General features: G+C 36.3%; 2 protein-coding genes across 3 annotated transcripts in view; one reads left to right on the forward strand and one right to left on the reverse strand.

Annotated features, from left to right (window-relative positions):
* Rab14 (RAB14, member RAS oncogene family) overlaps nt 1–21,556 on the forward strand; it is a 22,761-nt gene extending 1,205 nt beyond the window's left edge. For both annotated transcript variants that reach the window (XM_005382572.2, XM_005382571.2), the window contains exons 2-8: nt 7,672–7,730; nt 8,741–8,794; nt 10,159–10,336; nt 14,710–14,776; nt 17,771–17,858; nt 18,195–18,225; nt 19,307–21,556. In XM_005382572.2, the coding sequence (XP_005382629.1) occupies nt 7,679–7,730; nt 8,741–8,794; nt 10,159–10,336; nt 14,710–14,776; nt 17,771–17,858; nt 18,195–18,225; nt 19,307–19,484 (648 nt within the window). In that variant the 5' untranslated portion in view covers nt 7,672–7,678 and the 3' untranslated portion in view covers nt 19,485–21,556. The remainder of the gene's footprint in view (nt 1–7,671; nt 7,731–8,740; nt 8,795–10,158; nt 10,337–14,709; nt 14,777–17,770; nt 17,859–18,194; nt 18,226–19,306) is intronic.
* Nucleotides 21,557–23,210: 1,654 nt separating this feature from the next.
* The window catches only part of Cntrl (centriolin), a 77,942-nt gene continuing 75,067 nt past the window's right edge, over nt 23,211–26,085 (reverse strand). Inside the window, exons 42-44 of the mRNA XM_005382575.2 lie at nt 25,110–25,316; nt 23,941–24,025; nt 23,211–23,645 (exon numbers count right to left, since the gene is read on the reverse strand). Coding sequence (XP_005382632.1) covers nt 23,969–24,025; nt 25,110–25,316 — 264 coding nt within the window. The 3' untranslated portion in view covers nt 23,211–23,645; nt 23,941–23,968. The remainder of the gene's footprint in view (nt 23,646–23,940; nt 24,026–25,109; nt 25,317–26,085) is intronic.

Genomic DNA, 26,085 nt, shown 5'->3' on the forward strand with positions numbered 1-26,085 from the left:
CCCCGGCGTGTCGGCCCGGCCGCCGTGTCCTTGTGGGTGGGGACAGGGGCTCCGGGTCCGCGCCGGGGTTCCCGTGAGGCCGTGCGCGCCCTGGCGGGCCGGGGTCCTGCGGGCAGCCAGCGCTGAGCGGGGAGGAAAGTTCGCCCGATCGGGAGCGTTCCGAGGGTGTGCGGCTCCCCGCGTGCCCGGCACAGATTTGGGTGCGATCGCGCGAGTGTGTCCTGCGCGGAGGCGCCCCGGGAGATAAGCTGGGTTACCCGCTGGATGAGCGGGCGGCGGAGGCCTGAAGTTGGGATGTCGCTGGCCAGTGATGTTCGCGCCGGCTGGTGTGCTCTGCGCTACGCTCACCGTGACCAAGAAGCGGAGAGCAATTTAATTCCTTTTTTCTTGTTTGCATTGGGCGACAACTGATTGCCCCCTTATGACCTGACGTCTGTCATGTCAGCTGTTCAGCCGCCAGATCCTCATTTTCGCAACCTCAGGAGGGATGGCCGTCCAGCTTCAGTTTTCTTCCTTGAAGAAAAAACAGGTTCTGAGAAGGCAGATGCTTTCCCACTCGTCCCACAGCAAGAGTCACAGCTAGGTGTGAGCTCTTACAAAGTTTACTGCTCATTGCGTTACTGTCTCAACTAGCTTTTATTTAGATGAGGTTGAGAATAGAGGACGGAGGAAAAAGCTGACTCCTACCCGTGTTTCCCTTCAAGCCTTTCCAGCGGCTTTTCTTCACAGTTCTGCTTAGGCCATTTTAGCTGTGCATGCCTGGAGGCATTTAGTGGTTGAGATTTTGGAGGTTTTTTTTTTTGGGGGGTCTTTTTGCGACAAGGTCTCACTGAGCAGTTCAAGCTGGCCTTGCGCTCACTTAGTAACCCAGGCTGGTCTCGAACTCGCAACGATCCTCCTGCCTCAGCCTCCTGAGTGCTGGTTTTACAGGCGTGGAGTTTTAATGCCCTGGGGTTCCTACTCCATCCTGTAGTGTCACTTCCTAATTAGTTAAGTGACCATACACAGGTTATCTAACTTCTCAGACCCAGTCTTCTTATCTGTGAAGGGAATAATTGCACTTAAATTTTAGAATTTTGAGGATTAAATGGATTTAAAGAAAATCCTCAGCACATTGGTATAGTAAATGTCTCAGTGCCTGTACCTTTGCCCAGCATGTGGTACGTTTTGAATGAATGAGAGGCCCATGGCTTTGGAGAGCTATGGAATTATACTTAGGCCATAATTCTAGCTCTCCATTTAATAGTATATAACCACAAGTATATCGCTTCTCTGACTTGATTCTTATTTGTAAAGTGAGGTTTTAGGATTTGAGATTGTTTATAAATTAGCTGGGACATACTGTATTAGGCACTCAATAAATGGCAGTTAATGTTAAAGATGCAAAATTGAGATTCTAATAGTTACTAAAGATTCTTTGCAATTAAAGTTCGATTTTGAAATGTTTTTGCTTTTTATATTTCATTAGTTTTAGAATCAGTCCATACTTCAGCTTTACACAAGAATTTGGAGTGTTCTTAAAACTGCTTTTTAGAAGTATGTTTTATACTTTGCAAAATCTTAGTAAGATAGGTAAGATAAAATGTTAAACTAGGATTTTTGAGAGATACTTCATTTTTTAAAAAAACACTTGAAATGTTTTCATGCGATTTAAAATGTCAGCCATGGCAAGAGACAACATATTAGAGATAACTATATTTTACTTTTTAAAGAGCTTTTTATTCTAGATAATTTTAAATGTGAGCAAAATAAGATAGTGTCTTGAGAGTTCATATACTTATAAGCCAGGGTCAACAGTGATCACCTTCGCTTCGTCTATGTATTGTCCATACTTAATTATATTAAAGAAAATCTCAGACATTATATTAGTAAAATTTTCACTATTTGTAACTGGAGTGCAAGTTTTTGTTTGTGATTAAGTACTTCTGTGCATAAAGGTGCAGTATTGGAATACTGCATTTCCTTTTTATAGGATGCCACCATAATTAGCTGGAGGATTTTGCCTTCCTCTTGGTACATTAAGCAATCTACTGTTTTTAAATTATTCACGTTAGTGTATGTAAAAGTATGACATTAGAGATCTTGTGAAAATCTGATTTTATTATTTTTTTAAATGGGCTTCTGAGGTAAGTGGGTTATTTGTAGAGGTTGTAATACTGTGGCAGAAATTAAACTGACCCACTCAGTATGTTTAGGCTAACTGTAGAAATTTTGTGTCCACCTGACTGACAAGTAGCATTCCACTTTAGTGGAGCTGTGAGCAAATCAGAATGCTTCTGTTCCTGAGTTCTATAAAAGGCAGGCACATTGTTGTCTTTTTTGATCTTTATATTGTCAAAGCCTAGTGCAATGCTTTGTATTTAGTACATACTCAACAGATATTTTTATGTTGGAATCACAAAAATGCTGTCTTGGTTCTAGTGTTTTTAATAAAATGTCTTGCATGCAGAACAAAACAAAAAACTAAACAGTGAGAATAAGAAAGAGGAGGCTACCAGGCATATTTAGTAGGTTGCTTTTTCCCTGCTGTCTGGAATCGGTTATGTAAAAATTACATAGTAACATCATGTGTTCTAAGGAGTAGAATAAAATAGCTGTAAAACAGTGTGAAAGACATAATGTATAAACAAACACAGGAAGGAGTTAAACTGTGAAAAAAAAAAATGAAAAAAATGTCCTCTACTATAGGGTGTTGGGATTTTTGTTTTGAGGGCAGTTATGTGACTAGCCTGAAGTGTTATTCTCCATACTATCAGTAAATGCGAGAAATAGAGTTGGACATATTCTAAGTTAATAGTTTCCCTCTTTACCTTTTCTATTCTCAGCCCATGTATTCATTTTTCACAGTTAGGTTTGTATTCCATATTTTATGCAGGTAGGATTTATCTGTGTGTATGCTTGAAAATGAGGCGTGGTATTGCACGAAATGCTGCAACTTGCTTTTTTCTTAGCAAAATTGTGGATATATTTTCAGATTAATGTGTATAGATCTAAATGGTTTTTTATAGTACATACATATGATTTCATACTACAGATATACTTTATCCAACCATTTCTTTGTTGATGGAAAAATAGATTGTTTTTAGTTTTTTGTTGTGAAAGTGGTATGTTAAGTGCACTTATAATCTGTCAGCTGACCCTTTTGTTTCTGTAGGATGCTTCTAAGTGGATTTCTGACCCAAAGGATGATTTGGTTTATTTTTAAGATGTTTAAATTTACTAATAACTTTCAAAAAATGTGACATTTCAGAATTGTACAAGTAGTGTATGTGAAAGTGTCTACCTTCACATCTGTACTTACACATCTCAAAATTAATCATTTATATGTATCAGTATGTATGTATAATCTTATTGGGGAAGGTGTCTGATTTAGTAAAAGGAGACCATGTGCTTCTTTTGTAGCACAACAGTAATTTATAGTTAATATGTGTTTAGTAACCATTTAGGTCTAAATGTGGTGACCTGGAAATATATTCATCCTTTTGTTAAGTGAAAAAAAGTTGCAAGTTAAGGGGGCCACTTGCATACAAGCACAACAGTTATGAATGTTTATTCTGCAACATTTCTGTTGACAACTGGAAAGTTTGTCTACCTATGTATGCCTTTGATAAGCTATCTTAGATAGAGAAAATCATAGTCTTTGGCATCAGATATGAGCTCAAGTTCTAGCTGTCATTTACTAACTTTGTAATCCTGGCCAAATTAGGGAATGTCTGCAAACTTCAGTTTCTTCAGTTTTTATGTGGAAATGATGATAGTCTACATAGTTGTAAGAATTATGAATTATATAAGACAGTATAGAAAAAGTGCAGACTATCACGTGTACTCTCAAGTGTTAGTTCCCTTTAACAAATAAGTAGATAAAATTACTACTAAAGTATTATACTGTCTGTCTATAAAATTACCAGAGTAATGTAATTATTTAATACTTCTTACTCAGAATATCAAGTTAGAACTGAGTGAGCTGAGAAAGATCTGCTGCACATGCCTTACTACAGAGCTTCATGGTGTAGCTTGACACCATGTGGAGGAGGTAGGGTGGTCTAGTGCTTAAGAGGGAATCTCTGCTGGCAAAACAGCACTAGATTCAGTACAGACTTAAACTGTGACTACACGTGTTATTAACTGTTGAGTCTTACTTCCTTCTTTGTCCATAAGGTGAAGATAGTAAACTATCTTAAAAGGATAGTAGTAATGATTACATGAAATCATATATATAAAGTGTTTAGCACATGGCTTAAGAATGCTGTATCCATAACAGTTTCATTAGTTTACACTTGTTCATCATGTATTTAATGCCTGTTGTCGGAAATGTAGTAATATTTTTCTTAAAGAACTCTTACCTGTATGTCAACTTTATTCAAATAATTTTTCTAAAGAATGGAAGTAGTTACATTTAAATCACACCAGTAGTACATAAGTTATAGAATATTACCAATTTTTTTTTTCAGTTGGTAGAAATTGTAGTGTTTAGTGGACTTGAGTTTCAAAGTTTGAATTAAATCAGTATTTCTTCCTGTTTTGGACCTTGAGTTCTTAGAGAAGGTAAAGCAAAAGCACTCTTAAATATCAGGGAAAAAGGTTTTCCTCTTCTAAAACTAAGCAAAAGTGTAGTTTTCATCTTATTAATGGTATGTTGCAGATTTGAGAAATAAAGTTGAGATATCTTTTGTGAAAGCAGTATTGTTAAGCATTGTTAAAAGGGACCCTTTAAATATAGCAATTTTCAAATATATGATTTTGACTATCTGTGAACTATGGGAGTATTTTTTTTTTTTTTTCAGATTTTATTGGTATATTTTAGATATATACAGTAATCACATGCGTCCTAGAAAATTTGTACCTGTACATGATATAACTTGTATCTTTTTTTGACCCACTCCTTTATGGGAATATATTTAATCCTACCAGTTTCTTAGAATAAGAAAGGGAGGACCTACTGTGTTAGTGACTACGGTGTTAGATGTTTCTGCCTTCTTTGTCTACCAAAGTTAGTTTGTTTTCCTCTAATTCTGCTTTTAGGATTTTTACTGTAATTTTTTAAAAATTTGAGGCCAGAATTGTCTGATGAGGTGGAGACAGTGCTGGTATTCCATCTGAAATAGTGTTTTGTTTTGAAATGCTTATATTGTATTAATGCTTAAAATTATTTTATTTTATTTTTTTTTGGTTTTGGTTTTTCTCCGGTACCGGGAACCGAACTCACGACCTTGCGCTTGCCAGGCAGGCGCTTTTGCCGCTGAGCTAAATCCCCAGCCCCTAAAATTATTTTTTTAAAAGTTATCTTAGAGGGGCTGGGGATTTAGCTCAGCAGCACAGCGCCTGCCTGGCAAGCACAAGGTTGTGAGTTCGATTCCCCATACCAGAAAACAAACAAACAAAAAAGTTATCTTAGTAGATAATGAATATTTTGTGTAGTAATTAGCAAGTACACAAATAATCACAACTATAGTTGGGTTATAATCTCATTTTTAGTTAGATGATTTGGCCGGGTGGGATAGCACACACCTGTAATCCCAGCACTTGAGAGGCTGAGGTAGGAGGATCGTTGCGAGTTCAAGACCAGCCTGGGCTACAAAGTGAGCTCAAGGCCAGCCTGAACTGCATAGGGAGACCCTGTCTCAAAAAGACAAAAAATAGTAAAATAAAATAAAATTAGTTAGATCATTTGAAGTACAAATTGGAACTACTAGAGGCCATATTTATGTGTGTGTGCGCCTGCGCACACACGCTGTGGATTGAACCCAGGGCCTTGTGCATGCTAAGCCTGCACTGTACTACTGAGTCATGCCCCAAACCCTATAATTTTAACTTAGTAAAATAGAAGAAAGCAAAGAATATACAGCTATAACTTTTAGTTAAAAGAGGGAAGAAAAATAGGAAAATCAAGAGGAAGAGAACAGTAGACTCAGTAATTCAGAGGTGACTGATTACTTTTACCCAAGTTTAAATAGGGAAAGAATTTTAAGAATTAAAATTAATTAGACTCTGTACTCCTTTTACACAGAAAAGAAGATAAGGCTGGTTAAGAAGTTAATAACCTTTAAATGTCATTTCTAATTTAAGAGATTTTTTTCTTTTCCCTTGTTAGCATCTGTTTCAGAGAGCAGGTGAATAATCCAGAGCAAGTTTAGCTTCAAGACCAAGTTCATTTTTAAGTTTTGCGTCACTGCTGTCTGGAAAAGAAGCAAAAGTTGTCTTCAGAATTGTTAATCTAACTAGAAAAACTCCTTCTCCTGAAAGAACTGGTTGAGGGAGTTTTCTGTGATGAAGACTGATTATAAATGTGTTACAACATGCCAGGCTGGAGTGGGGAGCAAGGCATCTATTTGTACTGAGTGTAATATCTTCATATAGCTAAGTAAGAAGACTATATTATGTTCAGGGATTAATAATTTATTATAATTAGGAAATTCCTTTTCCTTGATGGTGACTTACAGTAAACATTCTTTCTACAGATTAAATTTTCTTAGCTTTATAGAAATTTTATTTGAAATATGGTATATAATAAGATGTTAATTTCAGTAAAGGAATTTCTTCAGTCATATCACATTGTATAATGTGATATTGACCAGTACAGTACAAAGCAAATTTTAAAAATTTTCCAAATCAAAATTTTAAAAATGGATTGAATGTATATATGTGGAATTTTTGCCCTTTAAGCTGAGGACTGATGAGAATAAATTCTGTTAGAAGTTACTACTGGCAATAGAGTTTATCCTTTGTTTCTTTAACACTTAGCTGCCATACTGAATTATTTGGAGAGACTTTTGTTAAGTCTGGATATTGCTATATATGTCCCATGCCTGGTGCAAGTAGTAAGTCTTGTTCTGCCTCCTGAGTAGCTGGGACTAGAGGCATTTATTAAAATTATTAAAATAAATTTTTAGGTAAAATCTGTGTGAAGGTAGGGAATAGGGCTGTAATCTTTTAAAATACATTTTATTACATAAACTAAATTTTTTGAAGGATAATGTAATATTTCTTAGCTCATAGGCTAGCATGTAGCAGGCACCTAATGTATTGTTAATCTGCAAGTTATGTACAAATTCAACCATGTGAGATTGCCAGTAATAACTGCCCTCCCTTCTTTTGTAATCTATAAGAATTTCATGTGATTTAACCTAATTTTATGTGATTCAGTCTAATTTTAACATCAGAAATTAAAAGTTATGTTTGTAAATTAGTGATTACTTTCTATACCATTGTGTTTAAAACCAGTTCTGACAAGGGGACCATCAGTAACTTAACTGATCAGTTATTAGAGAAGGGGACCTTAAGGGAGAGATGATTATAATGATGTTTAGAGGATTATAATGATGTTTAGTTATAATGTGTAAAGATTTTCTTCTTTGCAGTTTTCCACAATAACATTCCTTTTTGGTTATTTCCTGAAGTGAAATATTGGAGTTTTGGGGTATATATGGTTTCTTGTATTTCTATGAATAATGCATAAGGATGTTAAAACATTCATTGAAGAGTATTTATTGATCAATTTGGGAAATGCAGTTTTACTGACTTACTGTAACCAACATTTTCTTTGTATTCAGGGTGCTTTATTGTATATATGTATCTTTACAGAGCATTTTGTTTTTAAAGGATAGCAGGGGTAAATATGGTTAACTTGTATGTGCTTTCTCTTTGAAGTAACACAGTTTTCTTTGTTTTTAGTGCCACCATGGCAACTGCACCATACAACTACTCTTACATCTTTAAATATATTATTATTGGTAAGTTTATTTAACTTACACTCTTGTTCTGCAGAGAAGGTTAACACACAGGACATTTACATACTGATACTGAAACGTACAATGCAGAATAAGTGAACTATGTTTCACTTTGGAACTAAACTTTGATATAAGGGTAAGTGTACCTTTTACATAGTGGCCCTGGATACTTTTGTAGTATAGTGCTGGGTTCATAATGGAAATGAGGTTAATTTCCTAATAGGACTAACATATTCCAAAAATATCATGAAAGTCTCTACCAAAATTGGTAGAGGACATTGTTTGATTCGGAGTAAGTTGTATAGCATACATAAGATATATTGGTCTTTTCCCCTTAAGTTTCAAGAAGGTTATGCTCAAAGGAAGTCTTAATGCTATTCATTCATGCATAGTTGTAAGATGACAGTTGAAAGTCCACATGCTTTTCCATGAGTTCTTCACATTACAGCAGTTTGCTTTAATGTTAAGTTTATGTAATTTTTTAATATTTCCTTGAGGCTTCTGTTATGGTTTGTTTTCATGTAATATAAATTATTTTATTTTACAAAATTCTGCAAAAAAAATTGAGAGTAAGACAGAAGACCTAGTAAGTCAAGTTTCAGAAATTCAGTTTGCAATTTTTGGGTGTCATGTGCTACCTTATTTGTTACTCTTTTTCCTTTGTGTATGGATTAAGGGGGAGGAACCCATAAAACTTTGAAATAGCTTAAAATTGCCGGGTGTGGTGGCATACCCCTGTAATTCCAGTACTCAGGAGGCTGAGGCAGGAGGATCAGTGTGAGTTCAAGACCAGCCTGGGCTACAAAGTGAGTCTGTGGCCAGCCTGAACTTCATAGTGAGATGATGTCTCAAAAAGACAAAAACAAAATAAAACAGAAAACTTTGAAATAGCTTAAAATAAAAAAAAGTCCCAGAAACTCTTGATGTGATGTGGTATGGGAAATAGTAGTTACTGCATATAAGAGTATAAAATTGAGAAATGTAATTGCCACTTGAAACTTTTTTTTAAACAGGGGACATGGGAGTAGGAAAATCTTGCTTGCTTCATCAATTTACAGAAAAAAAATGTAAGTTCAATATGTGAGGTAAAACAGTAGCTTTATTAACATTTCTACTTTTTAAGCAGTCATTTTCATTGTACTTTACACATTTAAATATAATCTTTCCCTATATTTGCACTTTTACCTTAGGTACCATGATTTTTAAAATAGGTATAGATGAAATATTGCCACTAGCACTTTCAGACCTGTTTTATTTTTTGTTTCTTTTTGGTTTTTTTTTTTTGGTACTGGGAATCTAACTCAGGACCTTGTGCTTGCTAGGCAGGAGCTTGTGCCGCTGACCTATATCCCTGGCCCCTAGACTGTTCACTTACGTGTGATGTATAATCTGATTCACTTGTTTACATTTCTTAATGATCAAAACAAAGTTAATTTTTAAATGCATAGAATATCAAATTTAAATAATCTTTTTATTCTTTTTGTTACAGAAATTGATTATCTCATTCTAGGGCATTTGCTGCATATATAATTTCTTAACTCAGTAGATTTGAGATACTTGAACTAGAATTCTTCCAGTGTTTATGATCAGTTGATTAAGATTCAGAGTACAGCTCTTGGGTGACAGAGTAAGGGGCCAGTTTAGAATAACTGATATGCTAAATGTATTTGAAGTTGTTTTTATATTGTTTTATATTGAAATTATTTCTATGGCAGTTTTGTGCTGTTTACCATAGAGTTTTGATGTAATGTTTTATGAAGTATCCATTGGTCTGTGTACTTGTACCAGAGGATAGTGAGTTTAGGTTTTAAGTAACCTAATTATGAGGAAAAGATACTTGTTCTTTTGGTTTTTATAGAAATTGTCATTTTATAAGTATATATTAAATGTGATGATTTTCTTTGAGACAATATTTTCAGGGTAGAAATTTGACTAACAACTTCTAGAGTTGTGCAACCATTGACTGACTTGTAATGATTGCTGCAGGGTAATAATTGTTAGAATACTGAATAGTATCATGTTAATATTGTGAAGTTACTTAATATTCTTACTTTTATTTAGCAGATTCTTTTAGTCCAGAGGTTAGCAAACTGTGTCCAGTGGGCTAAATTTGGTCACTGGCCATGTTAATAGTTTTACCGGCACATCTATTTTATATACTGTCTATGGCTACTTTTATGCTTCAGAGGAGGGTTTGATTACTTGTGACAGACTTTTTGGCTTACAAAACTTAGAATGTTTATCTTTTGGCGGTTTACAGAAGTTTTGCTAACCCATGTTCTAGTCTAATCACGTTTCTCTGACTTTTAAGTCTTTGTTGAGCCATCTCTCCAGGTGGTAGAATTAGCCTCTAGCTTACAAATGTTAGTGTTTAACTCTACTAGTCTTCGTTAAGTTTTCTGAAAGTTGGAATTTTTTTCTCTCCTTACAGTTATGGCTGATTGTCCTCACACAATTGGTGTTGAATTTGGTACAAGAATTATTGAAGTTAGTGGCCAAAAAATCAAACTGCAGATTTGGGATACAGCAGGACAGGAGCGGTTTAGAGCTGTTACACGAAGCTACTACAGAGGAGCTGCAGGTGCACTTATGGTGTATGATATTACTAGGTAAGAGGTAAAACTTTTTCAGCCTCATACTTTGCAATAGAAATTTACTTTGGTTAATGTAGTTTCTTTTTTAATTGATTTAGGCATTTTTAAATTTGTAATTGGATGACTGTAAATGCATTTATAATTTGGCTTTGTGTTTTTTTCTTTACTTTCCTATGTAAAACAGTTTTCTTTTCTGAAAGAGTATGACTAAAGAAAAAATTTAGCAGGTGGTGAATGGAACTAGCAAAAAACAGCATCAGTTGAATTGTTTGAGAATTTTTTTTTGCGGGGTTGAGCAGTGCTTGGGATTGAACTCAGCTTTGTGCTTGCTAAGCAGGTGTTGTGCCCTTGAGCTATAATTTCAGTCCTTTGTATTTTGAGACTGAGTTGCTCAGGCTGGCCTGAAATTTGCAATCCTCTTGCCTCAGCATCCTGATTAAACAGGATTACAGAGGTGTGCACCATGATGCCTGTCTACGAGAAATAATTTGTATGAAGTTTTTGTTTTTTTCACTTAAGTAGAAAGTAAAGAGTTTCTTGAGTCTGTTTAGCATTAAAATTTATACTTCCTGAAAATAAGGCCAAGCAGGGTATTAAAAACATACTTTTGTTAATTAAGCATAATAGACTATAAAAAGATCTTATGCTTATATCTGGTGGAGGCAAAGTGCTGTTTTGAAACACAAGATATCTTTTTTTTTTTTAAACCTTAGTGGTGATTTCTGTACAGTACTTGAGTTTTTAATTGTTCATTTGCTTAAATTCTTTTTTTGTCCTAACATGGACTGAAGTGATTCAAAATGCTACCTGCAGCAGGATTTAATTTATGTCAACATGGCTATTTCTGGAAACTCAGAGCAGTTGATAGAAACTATCAAAGCTGGACTGTAAAGGTTTGACTTTGGAGAACATGGAAAACTGCTAGTCTGTTAGACTGTGCTGTTTGTCTACTATAAGCTAGAAAATGAACTGGATCACCTCTCATGTTGATGCAGAGAACCAGTCAAAAGCAGCATGACTTTCTCTTTTTAGGGGGTAGAGATAGGTGAGTGGCATACCGTGAAGCCTATTTCTGTTTGGGAAATGCTTTATACTTTTCCTCTCAAAGAGTCTCAATTTTAGGACATTGAGAAGTTCAGCAGTCAACAAATTCTTTAGCATTTAATTTGGTGTTTCCTAAATATTTTACTGAGGATCACACTTTGGGAATGCCGCCTTAAAATAAAGATAGTGTCTTGTAGTACGTAAAGTCTCAGTGAATTCTGGAACTGGCTGGTTTTGGCAAAACAGTGAGCCAAGTCGTAATGATCTTCACTGTAGCCAGGCAGTTGGTAGCATGAGTGAATGATACTGTGGGGTTGCTGTTAAGGAACCTGACCATTCATATAGAACTGTCTTATGAGTATGGCATTCCTGAAGACTTTGTATAATTAAAAATTCTGCATTATTAATTTAAATATGTACGTGAAATGTAATTTATTTTTGCTTTTAAATATATCCTTTAAGCATAGTAAATATTCATGGTAAAATTTGTGTATTCTGAAGGCATCAGAAGTCTTTTGTGTAGAAACAACAGAAAAATTAACTGATAAAGGATAAATATAATGTGGTATATCCATATGATGGAAATATTTCTCAGCTTTAAAGGGGAATGAAATACTTATGAAATACTTATACTTAGGTGACCTGTGGGTGAACCTTGAAAACATTATGCTAAGTAAAAGAAACCAGACACAAAAGGCCACGTATTGTTTAATTCGACGTATGAAATAGAGACAGAAAGAAAATTGCCAAGACAGTTTCTCTCTGGGTTCTGCAAAATGTTCTAGAATTAGATAGTGGTAATCAGTGCCCAACTTGGTGAATATGCTAAAACCAGCTGAATTGTATACTTCAAAGTGGTAAGCTTTATAGTATGTTCATCATATGTCAATGTAACTATTATTGAGAAGAGGTACCTTGGATTGTAGATGGGTGCTTTCTTGATTTTGATACTTTACAGTAGCATTGTCACTTTGTGATTTTATTGACATTGATATTGGAGTCCTAGTACAAGGTTTTTCCCAAATTTTTTCTTTTGGCAATCCTTGACATTTTGCAAATAGTTCCTGTTTCAGTAACACTTATTACGTTTGACAGTAACTATAATCGTTAGAGAATGATTTTCTAAGTTGACAGCAAGCTTATCATGGCAATTGTTTGGCTAAATTAGTTTGCTATGTCTAATATCTACTCCAAAGTTAGGAATATTTTAGCACTTTTTTTTCAGCATTAGTATCTCCAGTTAATACTTGAATGATACTGTCTTTGTTACTTTTCTCTCATTGCTGAGACAAACATTTTTTTTTTTTTTTTTTGGTTTTCCTCCGGTACCGGGAACCAAACTCACGACCTTGCGCTTGCCAGGCAGGCACTTTGCCGCTGAGCTAAATCCCCAGCCCCCAGAGACAAACATTTCTGACATCCAAAACTAAGGAAGGAAAAGTTTATTTAGCTTCCAATTTGTGGAGGTTTCAGTGCGTACTTGGCTGGCTCCAAGGCAGAGTAGCACATGGCAGAGGGCAACTGTTTATGGCAGTGGAAAAAGCAAAACAGCAAGAGCAAAAAGGGAGGAGTGGCAGAGAGCAAGGCTCTTTCCCTCCCTTACATTGTATGCAAATTACCCACCCGAGGGCAAGTGTAGGACTCACACCCTAATTCCAACATTGGACCTTGAATCAATCATAAACCCTAGAAGCTCACCCCATGACTGCATGAGGCTTTGGGTGGACACATCCAGACACAAACCATACAGAATCTTGTACTGAATTCACAGATCTAAAATTATAATTCTAGTGGACTATAAACTAATAACAGTTACATGAATCGTGGGAGAAGTAAAGTACAGTACCTGTACATAATACTGGTTTATATAATCTTGATAATATTGACAAAGGAAGCATAGGCCTTTGCTTTTACCAGAATGGTGGCAGTTCATAATTCACCCCTCTTCCTGATTGGAAATTTTAACTCAATGAAATCAGAATATTCGGTCTTAACATTTATACACAAGGGAAAACATTCTAGATGTATAAAGTCAGAGTCAGCAAATATTGAGCAGTGGCAAAAACTTGTACTTTCATAAAATATTTGACCATTGTTTGCCTAGAAAATTTGAAACTGTTGGGGAAATTACGCTTCTGTCTGTGTGTGTGTGTGTGTACCTGTTTCTTTCCTTTTTTGCTTTTTTCTTTTGACATTTAAGTGTCCAGTGTGATACAGCAAGTTGGGAATTCTTTTCGGTTCCCACTGGGAAAGATTATTTGGAATAGTGAATATTACCAGAGCACTGGCAGCTGGAGATCATGAAATATATTTGCCAGGTTAAACTAGAAACATGAGGAAAGGCTTCTAGACCTGTTCTAATGTTTTAATTCTTATGAGCTTCTTTTTACTCATGTTAATTGAATAAGATGGATTAATGTTCTTTTTGTCTGTGAGTCAGAAACATTTTAAACTTCAGAAATCTTATTTTATCCCCTTCAATAGATTTTACTCTGTATAACATTGTACATTGCAGATGTTCCTCAGCTTAGTGATGGGTTTAGGTTCTGAAACCAATTATGAAGTCAAAACATTGTAAATTGAACTATCGTAAGTTGGAAGTCTTTGGTATTTGAGTTTGTTTGCTATCTTAAGACTCATTTGGCAAATGAGCCAGATGAGTTTTTAAACTTCCTTGGAGAAAGTAGAGAAATAATGCCGGTCTAAATCCCCAAATGATTTAACTACCAGGTAGAACACAAAGTTAGGATAAACTTCCTTTCTCATATGTGGGGACTTGAATTTCCAGTCAAGTGTATTACATGCCTTTTAAAGTCAGTTTTTATGCTTTGTAGTTAGCTTATCCTTTATTAGTAAGGAAAGATGAGTTATGTACCAGTTTATAGTGTGATTGTCTTGGTTTCTGATTGAAATTTGAAGGCAGATACAAAAATGTTTTCCACTGACTATGTTATAGGCTAGATATTTTGATAGTACTTTGTATACATTTTGTGATCGAAAATCTAGATGATTTCAAAATAATTTTAATTTTGACTTCACATTAGAAATCCTGATTCAGGTATATTGGTCTGTTTAGGATGTGCTTTTAGATGTAAACAATTTACTTCCGATACATTGTAAGCATAGCTGTTGGATATTTACTTGTTCATTTAAAAATGAGTTTAGCTAGAATTTTGAAAATTACATGTTTGCATTTCACACTGTTCTTCAAAGTACTCAGATTAAAAAGAGTCTCGGGATCTATTGATTTAAGTATATATTTTAAATATGTATTGAAATTTCTTTTTCTGTTTGACTGGCAATTGTGTATGGAAGTTAATAACTTCAAACTTTAACTTTTGCAGAAGAAGTACATATAACCATTTAAGCAGCTGGTTGACAGATGCAAGGAATCTCACCAATCCAAATACTGTAAGTTCAGTGACATCTTACTGTACAGAAAATTTAAGATACAGACTAACCCAAACAGGAAAGCCTTTTACTGTTGAGATTTTTGTACGTGATATTAAGAACGAGAGAATCTTTATTTTATTCTTAAATGAACTGAAGAAAACATTTGTACAGCTCTGATTACTGCAAGTTTTCCATTTTACAACTCTGATTTTTGTTTATATTTGTGGTTTAAAAAAATTACATATGGGGTGGTGATTTCATGTCAAGTGGACACTGAAATCTGAAATTACAGTTTTTAAAAGGGTCTGTGTTAGTTTTGCAAAATGAAGGCAACTGGGCAAAATGTACAAGGAATGTGTCTGTGCTATTTCTTAAAACTGTGATTCTGCAGTTAGTCACAAGACTTTAATTTTTAAAAAGTATTCTGCATGTTTTTTTTTTTTTAAAGCAGCTTTTAACCAGACTGAGGTGATACTGACTGAGCTTTTTTAAAGGCCAGTCTCTCCATACTGGGTTCTGCAGTATAGAAAGATAAGCATATGTCCTTGGTTCCCAAGAAGTTGTAGTCTAGCTGAGAGAGAACCAGCAAGCATACATACACATTACTGTATTGCAAAGCAGATTGAATAATGCATTACAGATACAATGACTACTGCAGTGCTGTAGAGACAGGGATGAGCAGAACCCTATAGAGAAACGCTTTGACAGAGGAATGGGGAGTGAGCTGGGTCTTGAGTAAGATTTCCTTAGATGCTTGGGAGGGTATCTTAGGAACGGTGAGAGGAAAGCCACTGAACTTCTCAGGAACAGGGCCTGTGTCTCATTAAATTTTACACCCCCAGTGCCGAGCAGAAGTGTGGTTCATTATGTAATCAGTCAGTGGTAAGATTACCCCTTATCAGGGAACAACAGTTTAATCGTAATTAAAAGTCAGTTAACACTGTGTGACTGTTCTGCTAGCACTGGGCCTGGAACTTTTTTCCATTGTCCCATTAAACCCATTGTTGGTATACATGCAGTCCTGTAGGTGAATGTTCACAGCAACTTTATTTGCAGTAACCAAAAACTGTAAGCAATCCAGCTGGCTATAGATGGTGAATAAATAGTCTGGTGCATCCACACTGTGTAATACTCAGCCACACAGAAATGAGTTGGTACATACAACTTGGATGGATGGCAAGGACATTATGCTGTGTTAAAATAAAAAACCAAAGCCACCACCACCATCTCAAAGGCTGCATATTGAGTGATTCCACTTACAACATTTTCACAATGACAAAATTGAGAGGGACAATAGATCATTGGTTGCTGGGGTTACTGATGGGGGTGTAAGGTGGAGTGGGTGTGACTAGAAAGAGGATAGCACAGAGCACTGTCTTTGAAGCAGTGGGGCAGTTCTGTATCCCAGTTATGGGGTCACAAATCTATACCTGTGATAAAATTGCATAGAACTTACATACATACCACCAGTCAGGAGCATGTAAAAACTGAAATCCAAGGAGCTATAGATTGTACCAGTGTCTATTTCTAGTTTTGAGAGAGTATGCTATATATAGGTAAGTTGCTATCATTAGGGAAGGTTAGTAAAGCATACATAAGACCTCTATTATTTTTTTTGTGCGAGTTATAGTTATTTAAAGTAAAATATTAAAATACAAAAACTCAGGGTAGAGGGTCCCTGGAAGAGTATATCCTTCCTGCTTCTAACTAGATTTTCAGGAAAAAAAAAATCTCTTTGAGGTCCTGTTCAAATACTGTTGCCTTTGGTTTCTATGTAGAAGTTACACACTTTCTGATTTTATTGCTGGTGTCTTTTGTACCACAGTAGTGTTAGCACGCCACTTTATGTGTCCCCTTGGGGAAATGCATAAGGAATCGAGGAGGAAGTATTTTTCTTTTCTTTGCTCTTTCCTTTCCTTTCCCCCCTGTTTGTGGTGCTGGAGATTGAAAGCATTGGCACACTAACTATATACTCTAACCACTGAGCTACCACTCCTAGGTCACAAGGCAGTATTTCTTGTTCTGAGTGTCATATTAGGCCATTGTTATTTTACCAGGCTGGATTTTAAAAAATTAATTTCCATTTAAATGCCATTTTATTCTTCAAAACTAACTTTGCAGAGTTCCCTTTAATTTTGCATAACTTTTCTAGTGTAGATGATCCTAGAATGGATTTGTGTGTAATGTTTTGCCCTGGATTTGAACCCATTTTCTGTGTGTCCCCTCCCACATCCAGCTGTCTCCTGTGGATACACACACAGATATTTGTTAACAGGTGCTACAAACTTAGTCCTAAGGATAGTGTAGCGGGTAGAACAGTATTTGTACATCACAGTTTGGGTTTTCTACTTGGGTTCTAATGTTCTGTCTCTGACTCATTGGCTTTTGGCAAGTCCCATATCTTTATTTGAGCTTTAATTTTCTTACTTGTAACCTGAGGGAGTTGAACTAGTGGTTTTTTTAATTTCCCAGGGGTTCCAGAACCTTTTGAAAATCTAATGAAAGTCATCATCTTCCCAGGAGAATGTCCATGTTTATGAGATTTTGTGCTTAACTTCATGACATTCATATATTCCCTTACTCTTAGAGAAATCATACTCTTTGGCCTAAGCTAAGTGTGAACTATGGCATGTTGGACATGCTGGACCTAAGCCTGTTTTTGAATGCCTTGCAAGCTAAGCATGTTCTTATATTTGTAAAGTGTTATAAACAACAACAACAAAAGATAGCAAAGAAAACTATGCAACAGAGACCATATAGGGTCCACAAACTGAAAAATACACTGTCCTGTGTAGAAAGTTTGTCAACTGTGGCATAGGTGATTTCTAAGCTCCTTCTTAATACTGATGCCCTTTGGAGTCTCTCCTTACTCCTGCTTGGTGGATAATTGCTAGTACTTGATTTTCTTTTTGGACTGAGTTTTTTCTGTCAAAATTTTGGATTTCAGAATTTGCAGGTTTAGTTTAAATGGTCCTTTTGTTTTAAGATGTCTTTCTTTTGATCACAAATTAGGTAATAATTCTCATAGGAAATAAAGCAGATTTGGAGGCACAGAGAGATGTTACATATGAAGAAGCCAAACAGTTTGCTGAAGAAAATGGTAGGTTTATTTTAATGCTTGGTAATCACACTTGGGAGAATTTCTAAGGAAGGGTAGAATTTTGATACTGTGGGTTGTTTGACAATTTGAAAACAATGCAAACTGCTCTAAAATCTCAGTAATGAGGAAATGCGTTTCTTTTTCTATGAAATTCATTTTAGGAGTAACATAGATATTTAAAACAAATATAAAAGATGCCCTCCATTTCAAATTCACATACTCTTTCATAAAATACTGTGGTAAGAGTACTGGCAGCTGATGGGAACCTATTCAGATGTAACTGAAGGGAGTGCTCTGTTTGAAATGTCCTAATTATAGTCTGAATTTTATTTTTAGGCTTATTGTTCCTTGAAGCAAGTGCAAAAACGTAAGTATGGCTGAGATACAGATCATGACAAAGTAGAACCATAAATATGAAAAGTGTAGTACATGACATATGTGCTTATGCAGGAAGAATAGTAAACAAAGATCCCTTACTATTAATAATGTGAATTTTTGTTACTAAAATCATTGTACTTTGATTATGCCCATTGGTAGCTAGGTTAATAAATGAAACTGTTTATATTTCAAAAGGGTTTGACTTTCACAACTCAGGTCAAGTTTGGCATTTTGGGCTCAAGCTTGGCTAACCTGTTTATACATTTCTGATTGTTAAAAAACATGACTTAAGGAAATGATGTCTAATTAGAAGCATAATGAACATTTTCTAGTTGTTCTTCCCTACCCATTACTGGACATCTAGTATTTCCAGTCATATTTCTTTATTTATGGGGACTAAAGTCCCAGCAGTGGTGAGGGGAGACTCACCTGGTTTTTTTGTTTGTTTGTTTTGTTTTTCCACTTTGTGTGGTACGATACTTTTAGTTCCCCAGTTGCATCTCAGCTTTTGTTTTTTGTGTGTGGTATTGGGAATCAAACTCAGGACCTTGCACTGGATAGGCAGGCACTGTGCCACTGAGCTGTATCCCTGGCCCCATCTCAAACCTGTTTTTATTTAGTCTTGTTTGTACTGTTGGTCCCAAGAGAACTGAAGCGTGAATGTGGCTAAGCATGACTATGTTATCACTACATGATAAAAACTGCATTTGATGCTTGGCTGATCAGATCCAAAGCTGTAATCCTGTGCAGCATGTTCAGTGAGATTTTATTTCTGTTTCAGAAATGGCATCTATCTTGGTATATGTTAACATACATTTTAATGATTAGAACACACATAATTATTCAGATAGCGTTTGTAGAAACAGTTCTTAGCACCGTGTTCGTAAGCTTTCCACCAAAATTTTCCCATGTTATCTCTCAGCTCAGTCTTCTGGTAATCTCTTATTAGATAACAGTGGCTAAGCTGAAGACATCATGACAGTTGACTAAAGGTTAGAAGGTCAGTGTATAATATCTTACCTTTTGTAGAAAGCTGTGGTTCATGAATAAAGTTACCATTTGCCTCTTAGGGGAGAGAACGTAGAAGATGCTTTCCTGGAGGCTGCCAAGAAAATCTATCAGAACATTCAGGATGGAAGTCTGGATCTGAATGCTGCTGAGTCTGGTGTACAACACAAACCCTCAGCCCCACAAGGAGGCCGGTTAACCAGTGAACCCCAACCTCAAAGAGAAGGCTGTGGCTGCTAGTGACCTCTTTGATGTGGCCCCTCATTTGACCTTTCACCTCTGTCTGTTGGAAGCAGTACTTTTTACTGCCTCGTTGTCTTCTGTACATCTTACTGGGTTTAATTAAAAAAGAAAAGAGAAAAAACTCTGTTGTAAAAACAGTTTAACAATACTAAACTGCTAAACAACTAGATGTAATCAGGTTATCAAAGGCAAGTAGAGTAATAAATCTCTCCTGCATGGTAAATCTAGACTTTTTTTCCCCCTTGATTGTCCTCGTGATAGGTATGTCACCAATATATGATTTAAACTGAGCACTGATGCTGGACTTGATGATTTTTACCCTCCCTCTTTTGCAAGGCTTTGTCTTACTGTACGGTTTAATTTGATGATCTCTCTAGCCTTTCTTCCCATCTTTAACTGTATGAGTATGTCTGTTGTAGCTGATAAGTTCATCGCTGTGAAATGACTTCAGATGGTAGAGAAAGGGGTTCTGTAACTGCTTTTGTTTTTGTTGGATAAATTCCATGGGGGGGTGGCATTTTTCTGCATATTTGCTTCTGTTTTAGCCTTGCACAGGGAAAAATACCCATTTATCTTTTTCTCTTGTGCTTAATTAATAGCTTTATTTTTTTTTTACACCATTTTATCCTTTTCTCTTTAACAGAAAGTAAATATGTATAAAATTTGAAGGAACCGAACTAACAAAACATTCTGTGTATATTATTTTAATGAAGAAAATAAATTGATTACTGGCATTGGAACAGTATAAAATACCAGTTTGTACAGTATGACCTATATGTGACCATGTTATTCCCTCCCATTTCACACAAGGAAATAGACACAACTGCACTTCACAAGTAGTACTGGCTCCACCCTTGGTGCTGGCAGTGTTTGGGGATGTTGTGCTGGAAAGAGCTCCTAGCATCAGCGCATTAACACTAGCAGATTCTGTTCCATCTTTGCACTGTGGCTTACCTGCTGATTTTCTGTGCAATTGGTAATGTGCTAACCTGCTTTTCTCTTTTGTATACGTTTTGCATTACAGGCTGCATTCTTGCCTTACTGTATAGAAAAAGAAAAAAGGCTGGGTTTATTATTGCACATTTTAAGCTTTTATACCTTTTTCTTCTTGGAATGGTCAGATTCTGAACCAGATAGCCAGAACCCCAAGTCTGCTATTAAGGGATTTTAAATTGTGCATTTTTAACACTTTAGTGAAATAGTTCAAGGTTATCCCTTGTGTTGGTATGAGGGGCTATTTTATGTCATGTTGGCATAAATTGTTTTGTAAAAGGGAAAGTGTTTCTAATGATGTTTCAGTGTTTGTGCTGATAAGTAAGTTACACTTTGTACAAGTGGTTTGGCCGCTGGAAGAATATGGATTGCAAGAAAAACAATCTTTAGGCAACAAACATTTGTTTTACTAAGTTCTTCATTTCTGTGGATTGTATGGTTCAGTGGCTGGGAACTGAGAAGATATCTGAAGTGTAGGACAGGTAATTCCGAGCATATCTCATAAAATGCACTCAGTTCAACTGCTGTGTTTAAAATACATACTTAAAATCCCTCTTTACAGACACTAAAATAAAATTACATCTTTCTGGGTTATAAACATGTAGTTCCAGAATATTGTATAGTCAATGTTAAATAAAGCCAAAACTGGAATGTGCAGAAAATAGGATTTGGTTGGTTTGTGGACTCATCTTTATTTTTGTCTTTGTTTAACTTTTTAAAAAATAAGATTCCTGGAGTAGATCGATACATTCTTTTAAAAACTTACAGTGATCCATTTTGCTTACACTGTTGCATCACTAGGGATTTGCCCAGGGACCATGACCTGCTGGTGTGTATATATATTTACAAAACAAAACAAACAAACCACCCATTGGGATATAAGGTAGCAATCACAAACTGAAGACTTCGGCTTGTTTAGGTGCAATACCCTGATTCCCAAAGTTAATTACAGCGGGTCTTATTGTTTTTGTGACAGAAGGATTTATTCAGACTGCTGTACTCTTCATTTGATGTAACAAAATGCTATTAATCTAAATATTTGTAAATAAAGTACCTGTATCTAGATTAAATTACAACTTGTTGCATTATTTTCTGAACTACAATAGGATTTGTCTTCATGAGGTGAACAATTGTCTGGTGTGAGTTGTCAGTTTTTATTGCAGAACTGTTGCTTATTATAAAGAGGTCTGTGTATGTAGCAGAACCAAAAAAAAACCAAAAAAACAAAAACCCAAAACAAAACCATCACTGAGTAATTGAGCTAGTTGTTTTATCCTTTTATTTGCATTACCTTTGCAGTGTTTTCAGTCACTCTCCTTTAATTTGTGGTTGGCACATTTGGTGGCTGATTGATAGTATTCTCCCTTGACTATACTTGGAGCCACATTTACCTGCATGTGTAATCCCCTGTAATAACCTTGGGTGCTCAAAAATAGAAGAGTAGATCGTTGTCATATTGTGACATGTGCCAGACACGAGGCAGAACGCTTTAGAAAAGGGATGTTTTCATTTTTAACCTCAGCAGTTACTTCGTTTGAGTTGCCTACTCTGATTACTTGGCATCCTTACTGCAAGACCCCTGGTAGTAACTGGTGTTCAGAATTATTGGTACATTCCAGTACAGTGTTTGACTCTTTCATGGATAATAGTGTTTGAGCCAGTAACCTTAATGGGGCGGGGTGCTGGTTTGTTGGTATGCACATAATAAAGGTCGTAAAAAAATTATTCGGAAAAATGGTTTTTGAAATCTGGCATTTGGCTCCATATACTGTATTCATTATCTCATTTATCTAATTCCATAAAGTTTGAGAACTTTTTTGTTCATACATCTAGTTTTTTTTTGTTAAACAGATGAATTGTTCAGTTCACTCACCTTGAATAGAAGACCAGATCCTTTCCATTCTTGTTCATGTGGGAGTATAAAGGGTTTATACGGCAGTTTAGAGAAGATATTTTACCCTCATTCAGCATAGGCCTGTAAAAGTGTGTCCTTAACATCATTGTGAATATGCCAGGGCTTTAAATATCTTGGTAAGACATGGGAAAGTGAAATAAAGGCAAATGTAAATACACAATTTGTTTCGGAAATAGGTAACTTCCATAAATAATACAGCACTTAGTAAGCTGCATGTCATGTCTGTAGTCTTTATTGTAATTATCCTGTATCTCAGTGGTTCAGTTCTAACCAAATAACTTTTTAAGGACACAAACGGAGAGGGGTTAATCCACTGTGCCCCTGTGTTGTGATGTTCAGTGCTGGTTATGGCTCAAAAGTAGTCCAGTGGCCTAGAAGGCAGTTCTTGGGAATATTTTTAAATCATCTCTATTACATATTTCCTTCTTGGGAATGATTGAATTATTACCACACAGCTGTGATAGTAATTACTGTTTTTTTAAAAAAATGTACAGACCACAGTAATTGTAGTTTTTTTTTTTTTTAAATAGTAGTATATAGTAGTTTAACAGTCTAAATATTTAATGTGAATTGATCATTGAGCACAGTCTCCAAAGTTTTCCTAATTTCTCTGAAGAATTTGTACTTTTGGCCAAGGGAAAGCATCTGAAATGTGGTTTTATAACACATCTCTGAATCATGAAATGTTCATTGGTGGTAAAATCTATTTCAAACTCCAGGTTAAAAGATGGGAATCATCTGTTATTTTCTTGGAATTAAGATAAGTTGGCTTTACTACAGAATGATCTATGAAATGAGAAGTCGTGACAGAGAAGTTGATTGTATCTTTTATTTTCATACAAAAAATAGATTTTAAATAAATTACAAAAATAATCTTGACACTAAATGAAGAAGGGCTTTTTCAGTTAAGGACATTCTTTTTCTTTGAAAATAGACTTAACTGCATAGATTCAAGTAATGCAGTCCGAATCAGCACTGGCTATTAAATTCCAATGTTTTAAAAAAAAAGCCTCCTAAGTCCCTGGTTTAAATTATGTACAATTATTTCTCTATGTACAAGTGACTTGTAAAAACCTTCACATTAGTGGTATAGACGCAGTGAACTACTGTGGACTTTGAGCAGCATGGTTCACTGTATCTTGCTACACACTCAAGGGCATTCCCAGTAGGAAGTTGCAGAGGTAGTAGAGAAGATATTTCCTCAGATGGATGTATTTGAGACAATTCCTCATCCTGGCTGAACCATTTACCTACAGTAAGACAGAAAGATAAGGTGAGTTAATACTGAAAACAGCTTTAACAAAAAGTGACGGCACAGTGGCTGATACATAAATAGGTACATATTTGGATTATGGGGGAGTGGTGGTGCTGGGGAATGACCCCAGAGCCTTGCACATGCTAGCTACCCATCCCTAAGCCTCATCCCTAGCTCCCCAAATGGTTTTAAGGTGAATCACAACAAAATGAGGCCAAAGGTTATTTTCATAAGGCTTAGAATTCAAGCTCTTCTAGCTTAGTGCCAGTCAAGATCTCTGTAACTCATACCCTGTGAGCAGGAACCTGTTGGCGGCCATCAGTGTCGGTAACTGAATGGTGGTTCTGATGCACCTTGCAGAACATGGAACGAGCTCTGAAAGGGAAATGTTAGGCTCAACAGTCAGCATCCATCTCCAACCTGGTTTACGCTTGGATTACAATCCCAGACTTGTAGACAATTTTAACCTTGCCCCCTACCCGCTGTACCTCCAATGTCTCTTGTTATTTTTTTCCTTTAGAGCACCTGAACCTAGACTGCATCTTGAGCTGATCAATAACGCTGCTCTTAAACCTACATACACTCTGCTCTCACAGCTCTTTGCTGTCTTGGCTCCACAACCCACCTGCCTCAGTGGCTGGTGCTGTCATACCGACTGAAGCCTGCTCTGAGGCTCGGGGCATGAAGGTAATCATATTTAATCTTGGCTGTGCTGCTGAATCACTGTGTGACCTAGGTAAGTCACCCCCACCTTGGGCCTATATTAGACACAAGTGACCTTGAATGTTCCCTGTGGCCAAATCGGTAAGTCCTGAATTTGCCCTGTGCTATGTATATAACCAAGTCACGTACTACTTTATACGGTTTATATAATAAATAATGTGAACTTTCCAGGATACAAAGATGGAATGTTACATGTAAACTTTTTAGCATGCACACACAGTAGACACTCAAAAATGGAAGCTATTAATAATATTGTGTTAACTGTGTACCAGCTCCATAGTGTATCATGTTCCTCATTCCACTTCTTACTGACTCTGGACTAAAAGACATACATGCATTCAAACTTTCTGCTGCAAAACAGCAGTAGGAATTGTCAGTCATCTTTCCCCAAGACGCAGACTTTGACTCAAACTGATCTCACAGGACTAAGCTCTTTATACTGACCAAGTAGAAAATAAGGATACGTAGAAGTTGAGGACATGACATAGAATCAACTACACCCTGACAACCAGATCACCAAATGACCAGTTTTAGCCTACTTTCTCAGCCATCTGAGCTTCTCCATTTTTACATCTATGAGCCAGGTGATTTCAGTTTTCCCAAGGATCACAAAAAGTCTTTGCTAAGATAAGTTTTCCAAAGCTGAAGGTGGCATCTAGTCTTACCTAGATTATATACCCTGCTTTAAAAGGACTCCCCATATAACATTTTAAACTCTTGAAGGGTTTCCTCTTACCTGACTTGGTCCAAGTTGAGAGTCCTCTGCAAGAGAAGACTCCATCTGAGACAGACTAGGTGATGACGTTGAATCGAGAGAGGTGCTGGTGACCAGTTCCCCTAAAGCATCCACTTGTCTCCTCAAACTATGTAAAGTGCCCTCTGTCTGCTGCTTTCCTCTGATTAATACTTCCGCTTGCTTGGACATACAGTGTCGAAGCTGGGCCTGAAAAACACCACAGTAACTAAAGTTTTGCACAGAAGCAATGTACTAGAATTATTAATCAGCTTCTTCATGTTTAATATTTGATAGGCAAATCTGACTCCAATTAAGGAAATAAAAAATGCTTTAGTCCTTAAAAAAAATGGAAAGAAGTCCTAGAAGTGCTAGGGAAGGACAGATACTCTGCATACACACTTTTATCATTTGTTATTAACTAGGCCTTGTACTCAAGCCCGTTTTTCCTACTGTAACAAGGCTTACGAGTTTGGTGTTCCCTGCCCACTCACAAAAGTAGCCACACCGCAAGGATGAAGCTTGTCCTTTCTCATTCTCCCTCACTCACATAATTCAATTCCCACCTCCTCTCTTAAACCTCCAACCTTTAGGTCAACACCAATCCCTAAATTCTAGGCTCATTCTCAGCCGTCTATGGGTCAATCTTTCTTGGATGTCTTACAGGGTTTTCAAACTTGATGTGTTCTGAGCCAAACAGTTCCTTACCTGATGCTCAAGCCTATTTTGCTAGTATTCCTAATCTTTTCCCCAGCCACTGATTTATGATGTAATTGTTTTATCACTGTGTGTCTATTTCCTGTCCCAAGTACTTGCGTCCTGTCAGTTTTAGTTGAGATACAAAGCACCATCACAAAGGTTAAAGAACACTAGACTCAACATCAGAATGTGTGTGTGTGTGTATGATGATGGGGATCAAAGCCACGTCTCAAGTACCCTACCCCTGAGCTACACCCTCACCTCTAGAATTCATAATTTT

This window comes from Chinchilla lanigera, unplaced genomic scaffold (assembly GCF_000276665.1).
Source record: "Chinchilla lanigera isolate Chin_1 unplaced genomic scaffold, ChiLan1.0 scaffold00018, whole genome shotgun sequence".
NCBI lineage: Eukaryota > Metazoa > Chordata > Mammalia > Rodentia > Chinchillidae > Chinchilla > Chinchilla lanigera.